The sequence below is a fragment of the Anabrus simplex genome, chromosome 3 (genome assembly GCF_040414725.1).
Source record: "Anabrus simplex isolate iqAnaSimp1 chromosome 3, ASM4041472v1, whole genome shotgun sequence".
NCBI lineage: Eukaryota > Metazoa > Arthropoda > Insecta > Orthoptera > Tettigoniidae > Anabrus > Anabrus simplex.
The window spans coordinates 44,365,102-44,379,489 of record NC_090267.1 but is presented as its reverse complement, the minus strand read 5'-3'; the positions used below and the strand labels follow the sequence as shown (position 1 = coordinate 44,379,489).

General features: G+C 43.0%; 1 protein-coding gene across 1 annotated transcript in view; it reads right to left on the bottom strand.

Moving 5' to 3' along the window:
• Positions 1-14,388, bottom strand: part of LOC136866982 (nose resistant to fluoxetine protein 6) — a 158,023-nt gene that overhangs the window by 81,637 nt on the left and 61,998 nt on the right. The window contains exons 9-10 of the mRNA XM_067144076.2: positions 7,125-7,269; positions 2,337-2,526 (exon numbers count right to left, since the gene is read on the bottom strand). Coding sequence (XP_067000177.2) covers positions 2,337-2,526; positions 7,125-7,269 — 335 coding nt within the window. The remainder of the gene's footprint in view (positions 1-2,336; positions 2,527-7,124; positions 7,270-14,388) is intronic.

Genomic DNA, 14,388 nt, shown 5'->3' with positions numbered 1-14,388 from the left:
AAGGGACAAGGCTGGCGGCCCTGGCCTATACTGGAGGGAGGAGATTTGCATGGTGTTGCCACGTCCCTGCATTCCTTTCTCACTCCCCTTCTTCTGGCCCCCATGTTCGTTCGTTCAGACCACTGTGTTCTGTTGTACACACCTCAGAAGTGAGAGATTTGGCAGCTCCAATCAACACGAGCTGGCCAGCAGGCTTACCTCCATGGCAACCGGAATGGACCAGCCCACATTTCCATGGCAACCATACCTCCTACTCCCTTATTCTCACCCAGCCAGCCCTGTCAGAATGCTTCTTTCAATATTACGACCTTAGGAAATATCCCGGTATTCTCCTTAACGCAGGAGAAGAGAAAACCACGGAAAACCATTCTCAGGACAGCCGACGGTGGGGACCAGCCCATCTCCGTCTCCCTAATGCAAAGGTGTAGAGCCACAGTAGACCCGCGGCCACCCCTTCTCTGCGCTGTTTGTCAGTCCGGGTGCAGAGCTGTAGGACAACGCACCGGCCGTGGCCACTTGTAGGCCGAGCGCCCTTGCCTGTTATCACGTAGGTAGTTCTATCCTCAGTAAAAACTGCTCGTACCTGCTATCTAGTAGCGCTAGTCGGTACTAGGTGAGGACGCGACTTCAGCGCCGGTCTTACCGTATTAAGTTTGTGAACAACATGGGGACTGTTCTCATGTTACATGCTTTGTGTTTTCTAAACTAGGGAGCAGCACCGTACAATAATCGACTTCAGATATTTTTCTGGAGAAGTACAGCTTGTCCAGTAAGAGAAGCGCTGCGATCGCTAAGTTATTTACCCGCGCATTCCCACATGATTCAATCGCTTAGAAATACTCATATGTATACATTTACAGCCGTCATTCCATGCGTAGGCCTACATTTATTATGGCTTATCATTTCAACGCACCGGGCGAATTGGCCATGCGGTTAGGAGCGCGCAGCTGTGAGCACGCATCCGGGAGACAGTGGGTTCGAACCCCACTGTCGGCAGCCCTGAAGATGGTTTTCCGTGGTTTCCCATTTTCACACCAGGCAAATGCTGGATCTGTACCTAAATTAAGGCCACGGCCACTTCCTTCTCATTCCTAGGCCTTTCCTGTCCCATCGTCCCCATAAAACTTATCTGTGTCGGTGCGACGTAAAGTATTACCATTTCAATGAATGTATGTTTTGCAGGAATGTTACTACTTTCAGCTAATATTACGTGCTCTCCAAAATTTGTATTTTATGGCAATATCATTACATTAAGAATGCATTTTGTCGGTTGATTGAATATGTACATTTCGTACCTTATTGATGCGAGAAAATAGTTTTATTATGAAAACTGACACAGAAATGCCATTTGGAGATTCAACGACAAATCAGCTGATGGATATCTCGCAATGCAGTTCGCCGTTGTTTTCGCAGTAGTCATCGTCACGCCGCATTAATCAGAACCCTTCTCCTAATGGACAAGCTTTAGTATGCACGATGTTTTATACCTGGAATTTTTGATAATTTCAGGATTTTTCAGCCACCACAAGCGCTTAGAGGAAACGTAGTTCGACTGTATTTGGGAATAAGCATAGTTATTCCTCTGTACCACAGACCTAAGCTGTGTTTTTAAATTAATGCTTATTGTAAATACAATTGATCGCAGAAATCGTTAGTAACGAACCGGTGACGTAGACGGGACTCGCAATGACTTAACACGACAGTTAGGAAAAATACGCATTTTTATATTTAATTTCATAATCCGTTTAACTTCCAAGGTTCGTTTCTTCCTCCGACTATGCGAGGGATCCCACCTCTACAGCCTCAAGGGCAGTGTCATGGAGCGTGAGACTTTGGGTCGGGGATACAACAGGGAAGGAGGACCAGTAACTCGCCTAACCTGACTCGCCTGCTATGCTGAACAGGGGCTTTGTGTGAGATAGGAAGATGGGAAGGGATACGGAAGGAAGCGGGAAGGAACCAGCCGTGGCCTTAGGTTAGGGACCACCCCGGCATTTGCCTGAAGAAGAAGAAGTGAGAAACCACGGGAGACCACTTCGAGGATGGCAGAGGAGGGAATCGAACCCACCTCTGCTCAGCTGACTTCCCGGGGCTGAGTGGACCCCGTTCCAGCCCTCGTACCACTTTTTCAAATTTCGTAGCAGAGCTGTGAATCAAACCCGGAACTCCTTGGTGGCAGCTAACCACACTAATCACAATACCACAGAAGCGGACATCATTATCATTAGGTGACAAAATTAATTCATACTTCAAACTGGCGAACATTCTGCACAACGAGACATTGTTCCTGACTTAAATGTCAAAGTGAATTTCTTCTCAAGAGTAGGCCTACTTACCACCGTGTCCGGTAGAACATAGGATTATGACCATTGCCACACCCAGGGCCCAGCCTGGTCTGCCTAGTGTGTTGTAGAACGACTCTGCAACATCATCATACTCGTACCCTGGCTGCTGGAAGACGTGGACTATGCATAGACAGAGAAGTAACATCCCACATGTTACCAACCAGAGACCCAGCGTAAGCACCTAGAACATAGACAGTAATATCATTAATATCATTAATTTCATTATCAATAAAGTAAAAAGGGAAGATACAGTATATTGTAAAACTCAAATATTAGACATTCAATTACGATCGAACATTGTCCGACTCGTTGGTTGAATGGTCAGCGTACTGGCCTTCGGTTCAGAGAGTCCCGGGTTCGATACCCGGTCGGGTGGGGGATTTTCATCGCTTCTGATTAATTCTTCTGACGTCCGGCTCCATGGCTAAATGGTTAGCGTGCTGGCGTTTGGTCACAGGGGTCCTGGGTTCGATTCCCGGTAGGGTCAGGAATTTTAACCATAATTGGTTAAGTCCGCTGACATTAGGGCTGGGTGTATGTGTCGTCTTCATCATCATTTCATGTCCGCGACGCGCAGGTCGCCTACGGGAGTCAAACCAAAAGACCTGCATCTGGCGAGTCGAACTTATTCTCGGACACTCCCGGCACAAAAAGCCATACGCCTTTTCATTTTTAATTCTTCTGGCTCGGGGACTGGGAGTTTGTGTCCGTCCCAACACTCGCCTCTTCATATTCAGACAACATACCACACTACCAACCACCACAGAAACACTCAATAGTGATTACATCCGTCCATATAGGGTTGGCGTCAGGAAGTGCATCCGGCCGGAAAACAGGGCCAAATCCACATGCGCGACGCAGTTCGTACCCTCGACCCCAGAGGTGTGGAGAAAATGCGGTAGGAAAAGAAGACGAAGAATTATGATAGAACATAAAAAATGAAACTCGCATCAATCAATCAATCAATCAATCAATCAATCAATCAATCAATCAATCAATCAATCAATCAATCAATCAATCAATCAATCAATACTGATCTGCATTTAGGGCAGTCGTCCAGGAGGCAGGTTCTCTATCTGTTGTTTTCCTAGACTTTACTTAATTTCAAAGAAATTGGAAATTTATTGAACACCTCCCTTGGCAATTTATTTAAATCCCCAACTCCCTTTCCTATAGACGAATATTTGCCTCAATTTGTCCTCTTGAATTCCAACTTTATCATCATACTAGGTGATGTAGCCGTGCTTCGCTACGGAATTCTACATTGTATGCGGAATTCTAGTGTTCACGTTGTGAGCAAGATTGTATAAAATTGCATAGCTCTTAACGTTTCCCTAGAAACGCGACGGGGAAGTAACCAAAACATCTTTTCTCATATGGAGACTGAGTTAGGGAATTTTCACTGTAATGGTCGACCAGCTTCCATACCATCAGCCACAATCAGGTTGGGGAGTTTTCATTATAATGGTAGACACTCACTCTCCACCTGCCTTTTTACATCCTTAGAAAGTGTATCTTTGTGGTTTTCCCAACTGAAACGAACATACAATGACGTCAGTGGAATGGCGCGATGAAGAGCAATGCTTTCATATGAAATACTCCATCGAATGAAACACCATACATTTCCTCACTTTTAACGAACAGGACTACACAGCCGATCAAAAAGTCCAAAGTTCCAGAGCTGGAATGACCAAGCCGCAGACAGCCGTGATTCGTGAACATTCTTCGTCTCTTTTTCGGCGGGGAGAGGGTCGAATAGTGGAGAATCCCAGGGTAAAAACTATACCCTTTTTACTAATCTGTTTCCTATTAGTACCCGATGAGACGGAAAATATCATTTCACTACACTGGCGTCCGACTTGTTGGCTGAATGGTCAGCGTACTGGTCTTCGGTTCAGAGGGTCCGGGGTTCGATTCCCGGCCGGGTCGGGGATTTTAACCTTCCTTGGTTAATTCCAGTGGCCCGGGGACTGGGTGTTTGTGCCGTCCCCAACATCCCTGCAACTCACACACCACACATAACACTATCCTTCACCACAATAACACGCAGTTACCTACATATGGCAGATGCCGCCCACCCTCATCGGAGGGTCTAAATTACAAGGGCTGCACTCGGTTGGAAATAGTCACACGAAATTATTACTACACTGGCGACGGAAAATCTATCAGACTAGGAGGCAAATTCTTCCTCCAAGCCAGAGGATAATTTGGAATAAAAGAATGTAGAATTTAATAAAAGTGAAGAGGAAGAAGCTTTTCTTAAGAAACGGCTCTTTTCAGAGTTAAATTTTGAGTTATTTAGTGAATTGTGGTGCTATAATTTGGAATAGGCCTAAACTGTTATTCCAGACCAGGCTACTACTACTAATACTAATTCAGCCTCTGCCTTAAGTATGCACACTGCTCATTCAAAACAGCGCATCAGAGTAGGGATTGATTAACTGGAATTCTATGAAAAACCGGTATGTTACGTACCAGCTGTATCAGAAAATATATGAACCAGAGGAATAGCATGCTAAAGATGAAAGTTTTCTATCTCCCCGGCTATTTCCCGCCAATATTCAGTCAGCCTATTATACTCGGTAGGCAGCTGTAATCCCATCTATCGGAGTTGAGAGGCAGCATAAGAGACAAAGAACATCACAACAAACAATGGTCAATGTGATGTTATTGTTGATCAATGTCATGCGCTTTCAATAGTGTAGGCCTTCACATTTAGTTTTCTTCCGACTCTGAAATACCACTCATCATAGTCGGTACGGTAAAACTAAATAAAACATACATGATTGGAAATTGTATTCTTTTGTTATAAAGTAGTTTTCGATAGGACCAAAAATATAAGTAGTTATAAATTAAATTTTAGGTGCTTTCACCTAAACTACAATTTCATCCAAGGTGAATAAAATTGTTTATACCTTAGACTGTAGCTTGCTATTCCCCGACTCTATATACAGATTTCCATTAAATTATGTTAACCCATTTTCTCGTGTCTCGGCGTCGATATGGACTTAGCAACAATACAAATTCATGAATATCTGTGTTATCATAGCCGGTACGGTAAAAAAGTATAAGATGTAAATGGTCGTAAATTTAATTCTGTATAACTCTGGTTATGTAGTATTTTTCGACACGACCACTAAAAATATAAATATTTGAGAATTAAATTTTAGGCCTTCCCCTAAACTACCATTTTACTCACCGTGAATAAAATCATTTATGTCCTTGATTGTAGCGACTTATTACCCGACTTTGCATACCAATCTGAAATAAGATAGGACCAATAATAACATAAATATTTGAAAATTAAATTTCAGGCCTTCCCCTAAACTACCATTTCCATCAGTGTGAGTAACATTATTTATGGCTTAGATTGTAGCGACTTATTCCCAGACTTTGCATACCGATTTTCATTAAATTCTCTTCAGCCATTTTCTAGTGATGCGTGCACAGACAGACAGACAGACAGACAGACAGACAGACAGACAGACAGACAGACAGACAGACAGACAGACAGACAGACATTACGGAAAAGTAACAATTGCATTTCCTTGTTACTGTGGACATGACCGATACAAAAATACCATTATTTTCAAATTCTGAGCAATGTTCAGACAAAACTCTTATATATATATTGTTATCTTTCCTACTTTTAAAAACACCACTGAAACGTATTCGTCTACTGAAAATGAAATGGCGTATGGCTTTTAGTGCCGGGAGTGTCCGAGGACATGTTCGGCTCGCCAGATGCAGGGCTTTTGATTTGACACCCGTAGGTGACCTGCGCGTCGTGATGAGGATGAAATGATGATGAAGACGACACATACACCCAGCCCCCGTGCCAGCGAAATTAACCAATTAAGGTTAAAATTCCCGACCCTGCCGGGAATCGAACCCGGGACCCCTGTGACCAAAGGCCAGCACGCTAACCATTTAGCCATGGAGCCGGACATTCGTCTACTAATGTCATTCCACGCCATCTTTTCAATGACAGCCCGCTACATACCATTTAGTCGAACAGCTCGTCTCCTTTCTCCCAAGTCTTCCCAGCCCAAACTCTGCAGCATTTTTGTAACGCTACTCTTTTGTCGTAGATCACTCAGAACAAATCGAGCTCTTTTTTTCTTTGGAGATTTTCCAGTTCTCTAATCAAGTAATCCCGGTGTGTGTCCCACACACTGGAATCATACTCTATTTGGGGTCTTACCAGAGACTTACAGTATATGCCCTATCCTTTACATCCTACATAAACATAGGTCTTGATAAATGCCTTTTTGTTTTAGATACAGCTGATGGAGGGACATTTTACACTAATAATATTACAGATTTAATTTAATAAGGTACCGGTATCAATCGTGTTAAACAACAGTCTTATGTACCAACAGTAATGTTAACAACAATTAAAAAAAAAGTAACAAGAATGGCAAGGGTAGGTTACAGAGCTTGGAATGACGGAAGAAAATGGAAACCTAGAGAAGACTGCAAAGGAATATTTTTAATTTTGTGTTTAAAGAATGCAAAGGGTGTGAATATGTCTATATCGGGTAGTTAGTTACCAAGAGCGTGGAGAGGATAGAAGATAGATCGTTGTTGTAAGGTTAGGCGCGGACTGAACACACGATGAGTACGCCGGTTGCGTGTTGGGCGGGCGAACGTGTATAGGGAAGTAGGCCTACGTTGGAATAGTACTGCATTTGGTATAGCCATTGATTATTTTAAGTAACTAACAAAGATCGGAGAGAAAATAGACTACTAATATTTCATAGAAAGTATTGTTCATACCTTGGATAATTTTATTTTTCGTCCTTTCTCTTTCAAGTCCACCAGCAAGTAACCCAGTGCAATACCAATGAGGTACGGAACAAATCTTGTGTAGGCTGGCATGTAGAAATGCTCATTAAAATCAGTCGTATCTTCTGGAGATGCACTAAAAAGTAAAATTCTTTATTAATATATGTACACTTATATATATTTGCTTATAATTTGTTTTTCGTCACATCGACACAGGTACTGTAGGTCTTATGGTAACGGTGGTGAGGAAAGGGCTAGGAGCGGGAAGGAAGGAAGGAAGGAAGGAAGGAAGGAAGGAAGCAACCGTGGCCTTAATTAACCCATTGAACAGTACGGACGTACATTTACGTCATCTGTTGACCTGGCCCAGTGTAGTACGGACGTACATGTACGTTTTTAACTTTGTACCAGAGTAGTACTGACGTAAAGTGACGTTCTGTTTTGAAATTAACTCCAAGTGTGCTGGAATCTATCGGCCACATGGTGGAACTTTGTTCTCTATTTATTTTTGCTTTGAAAAAAGTGCTATTCTCCTTTCTCTAAGCTTCCACTGCCATCTGTCATGCATCTGAAGTGTACGTCTTAGGGCAATATATACAGGCAAACCGCGCACAGCAAAAGGCAATTAGGATACAGTTATTCTTATGTTTTATTGGCTAATTTCGTTTAGATAATGGGCCGCCTTGGAACAGAGTTGGTATTTTTATTTTGACCTGTTTCCTAGCAACGATAGTCGTTTATTTTCTTCACTAGTAGTCCATGAAAATGGCATCTACCAGTCGTGGAAGGAGTCTTGACATAAAGGAGGTATCAAATATTTTAACAAAATGTGGAGTCTGAGGACGAGCTTGGAAGCGAAAGTGAAGGTAGCAGTGATAGTAATGGCGAATATCATGGAAGTCAATGGTGCTGAAGACTAATGCATATTACCACACTTTCTTTTACAGTGCATTACACATTACAACGTGTCATTCAATACTTGTACACCTCTTAAAAACAATGCAAGAATAACAAATAGGGCTGTAACATTTTAAACGATTCATGGAAATGATGTAAAAAATAAAATAATATAGTTTTATCCACTTTTTAAATTCCATCAAAAAACTCACTACGGGCGGGTCAGTAGCAACTGAAGAATTCACTGCTGAAAGGGCTGTGAAAATGGGAAACAACGGAAAATCATCTTGAGGGCTGCCGACAGTGTGGCTCGAACCCACTATCTCCTGACAGCTACGTGACACAAACTGGGCAGAAATATGCCCGGTCTGATTAATGACAACGTAGGTAATGTTCAGAGCATGAATCTATACGCCATTATTTTTCTACAAAGTAAGGAAATGAATATCACAAACAAACATTCTAATTATTGTACTGCATAATGTAATATTGGTATAAGCTCCGAAGATACCATGCCTTGTACTTAATGGAACCCTGACGATAAAACTACTGAATTTCCGGTGTTGACAGATGTAACTGTTGCGCAGGTAAATGTGGTCAAAACTCTTTAAAGATTCAAACAGAGAGTCTGACAGTATGACAGCAGCTAAAGTGAAAACTGCAACACTATATTTATATTAATTTCAAAATAATGAGTGGCAAATATTGACAATGGATAACATATTAGGTACACATATTTCTCAAATTATTTCACCTATTTCTGGCACACACACAATATTTTCGTACTATGTACACTCTGGGAAAAACAAAACTTCTCTCATTTGCTTGCTGTAAACGAAGTTGACGTTCGACTGCACCCTTTCGCCGGTTTGGTTCGGAACATGGGCACATTGGTCACCACTGATTTGCATTTAGGCTACGTTTGTCGCCCAGGTGGCTGATTCCCTACGTCTTCTTTACCTAGTGTTTTCTTAAGTAATTTCAAAAAATATGAACATTTATGGAACATCTCCCTTGGTAAATTACTCCAGTCCCGTATTCCTCTTCTTTTAAAGGAATATTTGTCCTTTTGTTTCCAACTTTATCTTCATACTGCGATATTTCCTACTTTTAAAAATACCACTATAACTTACTGACCAACTAATGTAATTCCACGCCATCCTTCCACTGAAAGATGGAAACACACCACATAGTCGAGCAGCTCGTCTTCTGTCTTCCCACCTGAAACATTCCAACGTATTCGTAACGATAACTTTTTATCGGAAATCACCCAAAACAAATCGAGCTGCTTTTCTTTGGATTGTTCACAGTTCTGGAATCGGCTAATCATGGTGAGGGTCCCATACACTGGAAACACACTCTAAGTGGGGTCTTCCTAGAAACTCATATTCCCTTTCCCTTACTTCTTCTCTCAATTGGATTACTGGGAATATAATAATTTGATTAGGGATTTCTCTCAGATGTGCTTTTCTTTTCCAGGATGAAGAGAATATACTTTGTAATAGTTTCTGATTGGGGTAACCATAGGCATTTTATTGTGGGGACTGTTCAGTAAGAGCGATGGTAGTGTAAATTACGTCTGCTAAGGGTTCCAGTACTGCGCACTGGGTAATCGGCACCGGTCATGGGACTGCAAAAGGGAAGATTAGTACTTTCCGCAGCGATATAGATCAAAGTCTGCTATCAGGAGCGACAGGCGAGGGTAACCGGAAGATATACCGGGTGGTACAGCTGCCCCTATTCACGCAGTTTTATGCAACCCGCAGATTATAGTCGAACCTAAATATATTGACCTTGACTACTCACTACAATGTCTGCTTTTACAACGCTTTCCATAATTCGTTTATTCGTGTCAAGTAAATCAGCATTAATGATAAAATACCGATTGATGGTAAAGAATCGTGAAAATTATTTGTCGCAGAAACGTCCTGTACAGAGAATATTATTGGTGAATGACTAGAAGTAACAGCAACACAACCCCGCTAAACAGCAACCCGTGATAGCCGAGCTTGCTAAAAGTTAGAGCAGAGTACCGGTGTTCGTTAGAAGGCCGTTCGAGTCCTGTGTACGACGAATATTTTTATTGCGTTGTTGATGTTCGTGAGAGTCGTGTTGTTGACGACAAATCTAAATCATGATCAGTTCTCATATTGCAGGTACTCAGCTATGTTTGTTTTTTAAGGAGCTCTTAAAAGAGCTATTTGCAATAAAGTGAGATTGTACCGACAGCGGTGCGATGGGCTTATGCATGGCCATTCGATTAATGAAGCAAATGTTCAAAATGACCACCTGCTTCGTTAATGCACATCTGAGCACGGTGGAGGAGAGACATTCTTGCTTGCTGCAACATATGTGGTGGAATCTGCCTGCAGGCTTCCGTGATGAGCCGCCGTAAATGATTCGGGCTCTCAGGCTCCTGCTCATATACTCTTTCCTTTAAATAACCCCAGAGGCAAAAGTCGAGTGGAGTAAGGTCAGGTGATCTAGCCGGCCATGTGACTGGACCCCCTCGTCCAATCCATCGTCCAGGATATGTCCTATGCAAGTGGTTCCGTACTGCCAACGACCAGTGTTGGGGAGCTCCATCCTGCTGGAACCACATCCGTAACCGTGTCATAAGGGGCACATCCTCCAATAAGAGTGGGAGGTACTCACGAAGAAACTCTAGATAGCGTCGTCCCGTGAGGTTTCCTTCGAAGAAATATGGTCCAATTATCTTGTCACCTAGTATCCCGCACCACACGTTGACGCCCCATTGTACCTGAAATCGGGCTCCCCTGATCCAGTGAGGATTTTCAACGCTCCAGTAATGGAAGTTGTGACGATTAACAGTTACGTTGTTGTGAAATCTGGATTCATCACTAAAGAGAATGCCCATTAAGAAATTCGCATCAGCTTCAACTCTTTGTAATATCCATTGCGAAATTCTATCCGTTTTGGAAAGTCATCTCCGTGAAGTTCCTGGTGCAGCTGTTGATGGAAAGGGTGGAATTTATGGCGGTGCAATATTCGCAGTACAGATACATGACTGATGTTCAGTTCATTTCCTATGGCCCGTGAGCTTGTGTGCGGGTTGTATCCAATTGCATTTTGAACAGCTTCGTCGTTATTTCCAGACGTCACTGGAGCATCCCGAACGGGGGGTAATGTATGAAATGACCCCGTTGCACGCAACCGTCTTTCAACACGTCGAAATGTATCTGCAGTTGGCAGCCTTCGTCCAGGAAATCGTTCTTGATACAAGCGTCTGGCTTCACGTGCATTTTGCCTTGCTTCTCCATAAAGTAGTACCATATTCACATAATCATCCCGTGAATACATAATGTTTGCTTTCGTGCTAACCGTACAGTACGTGCTCACACGTTGCTGCTAGGATTACGATATGCTGTTTCATGTGCCCTACGTATGAAGTGTAGACCGCTGCTAGTTGGTCTTCGAGTCGAACGTGCGCAGTTGCTTGGTTGAATGGGTGGGTCAGAATGTTGACAACACGTGCACTGCGCTTCATTCCGTGTAGTCGTTTACCATATGGAAGTCGCATTATTTTTCCTTTCGTATGTATGCTGTATTTGTAAAGGTGGCAAATTACTTTTGAGACTTAAGAACGTTAAATATTTAGTGCGAATGGCCTTACAAGTATAATACAAAAATAAAGTTGAAAAGCTCGTAACTAGATTCGAACTCTAAATGCCTGCTAACATATCGTATGCTCGCTGCGATTGGTGCCATGTAGCCACTGCAGGTGACAAAGAATTGGTCTCGTAGCTCTGTACTAATGGAATTACCTAGGCTATCGCTTCGATACTGATCGTTGATGTTAAAAGTTCTGAACTCGAATGTGCAAACACCACAGTGAACTAAAGAATCGCGTCTCTCTTACGCCCAGATAGTTGCAACCATTTTCTACGCGTTACTAGGTTGAATGAGTCCAGCGTCATGTTTCAGGTGGTATTCACAATCGGTGCGTATGTGGCGATATTTATGACACCTGTTTATTATAACTTCCGTAGAAGAATATCGGAGACTTCAGAAAGGTCTTCGTAAACGATGCCTAGGCGAATACGAAATGACATTAAAAAATGCATGACTCAAGAATGGTTGGAATCCTTCCTGCTTCAAGTAACCTATCGAGGAACGTCTTCCATACGCCATTCCGCGCAGCTATTTGCCACGTACAAGCCCCATCCTTGTAACTCTGTATTCACGAGGAGAGCGGGAGTTCCCTCTTCGACAAGTTACTGATGAGTTACAGCCTTATGGACCTGTTTTATGCCTTTTTTGATCGCTCTAACAGTAGTAATTACATGGCGTAAGCTATCACATCTGCTGTACAGCATTTGCGTGCCACAGATTATAAACTACAGTACAAAACACGTTGTCCGCCTCTGTGGTGTAGTGGTTCGCGTGATTAGCTGCCACCCCGGGAGGTCCGGGTTCGATTCCCGGCTCTGCCACGAAATTTGAAAAGTGGTGCGAGGGCTGGAACGGGGTCTACTCAGCCTCGGGAGGTCACCTGAGTAGAGGTGGGTTCGATTCCCACCTCAGCCATCCTGGAAGTGGTTTTCCGTGGTTTCCCACTTCTCCTCCAGGCAAATGCCGGGATGGTACCTAACGTAAGGCCACGGCCGCTTCCTTCCCTCTTCCTTGTCTATCCCCCTCAAGGCCCCTGTTCAGCATAGCAGGTGAGGCCGCCTGGGCGAGGTACTGGTCATTCTCCCCAGTTGTATCCCCCGACCGAGAGTCTGAAGCTCCAGGACACTGCCCTTGAGGCGGTAGAGGTGGCATCCCTCGCTGAGTCCGAGGGAAAAACCGAACCTGGAGGGTAAACAGATGATAATAATAATAATAACAAAACACGTTTCTATCAATTTCGATGTGATGAGACTGTACAAAATGGTGGTGCATTGACATGTCTGTAATCGGTCCTACCCTATCACGTTTTATATGATACCATGACCGCCCTTGCTATCAAAAGAAAATGGCCTCTTGGACCAATCAGGTGCGCAATTCTCTACCGACAGCTATAGGCGTGTTTATGGTTTGTACAGTATAGTAACATTTCTTAATAATTAGTAGAGTATTGGACACCGCTCTATATACAATGGTACAGTGTTTTTGAAATGGACCTCACTTACTGCCTCTTATACCATTTTTCCATTGTGCGGAGAAGTCTACATCAGGTTAACTGCACATAACATTGCTGTAAGGTGTTGCGCAAGATGGGACTAAGAGGCATTTACGTCCTAGCTGGTTGCATATATTCGGCAAAAAAATAGGGGCAGCTGTACCACCCGGTATATTGAAATCAGAGTGATGAAGAAAAACCCTCGTACAGCCTACGTACTCAAACATAATATTATGATAAAATTATATTATGTATTTTATGATAACAACACTTCGCATACAGGCACATGAACTTACTATTTTCAACTAAACAAAGAATCCTGTCATCTGAGATGGGATGTGTGTCAGTTTATTTATGTCTCGACTGTGCACTGTGCTGTATGTTCCGAACAATGGTTCGCTATACAGCCAACTACACGGAGATGGACAGGTTAAAGTCCGTTAAAACCTATCGTGGCCGAGACCTCATTCACTTCACAAAACACACACACACAAATCACATTTCCCTCTGTGAAAATTAAATGATCATAAATATGTCTTCCGTTCATGGGCATCCATCAACGGCTGCTAATTTCAGATGGTAACCAGCCATAAGACATAGCCTGCAAGGTTGCTAGGTAACATTGTCTGAACATCCACGCATATATTAGGCTACATCACTGCCTGCACGGTTGCTATGGTTACACTTCCGTCACACATTTTGTCGCTTCACATTCTACAAATTTTCGGATGACCTTCAACCATAAGACATATTTATGTCAAAAAAAAAAAAACCGCTCGCAGGTCATCATCATATTTATGGTACTCTGCCTAATGGCAGGTTCCGGACACCACCACTGCATCCATCTCTTGCCGTCCCAGGCCTGTTATTGTTACTCTTCTCCGCCCTTTTTCCTTTTCTCCTTCTACCGTACCTTCGAGAGCTATTGCTAGAAGCCCTTTCCGTCTCATACCATTGTCTATTCAGCTAGCTTTCATTCTTAAAACGGTATTCAGGAGAGTGTTGTGGATTCTGGCGCCTTTTAGTACTTTTTCATTTTTCACTCTACGCACTCATGTTATTCCTTCCATTCTCCGCCAAGCCCACAATTCGAAAGCTTAGGACCTTATCTTATCCTCCTTTTCCAGACTCGACATTTCACAACCTTACCACAAAACTCTCTGTACCAAACATTTTACAAGTCTTCTTTTTCTCATTACTAACTCCATTCCCCTGTGTAACAAGCATAGCTTG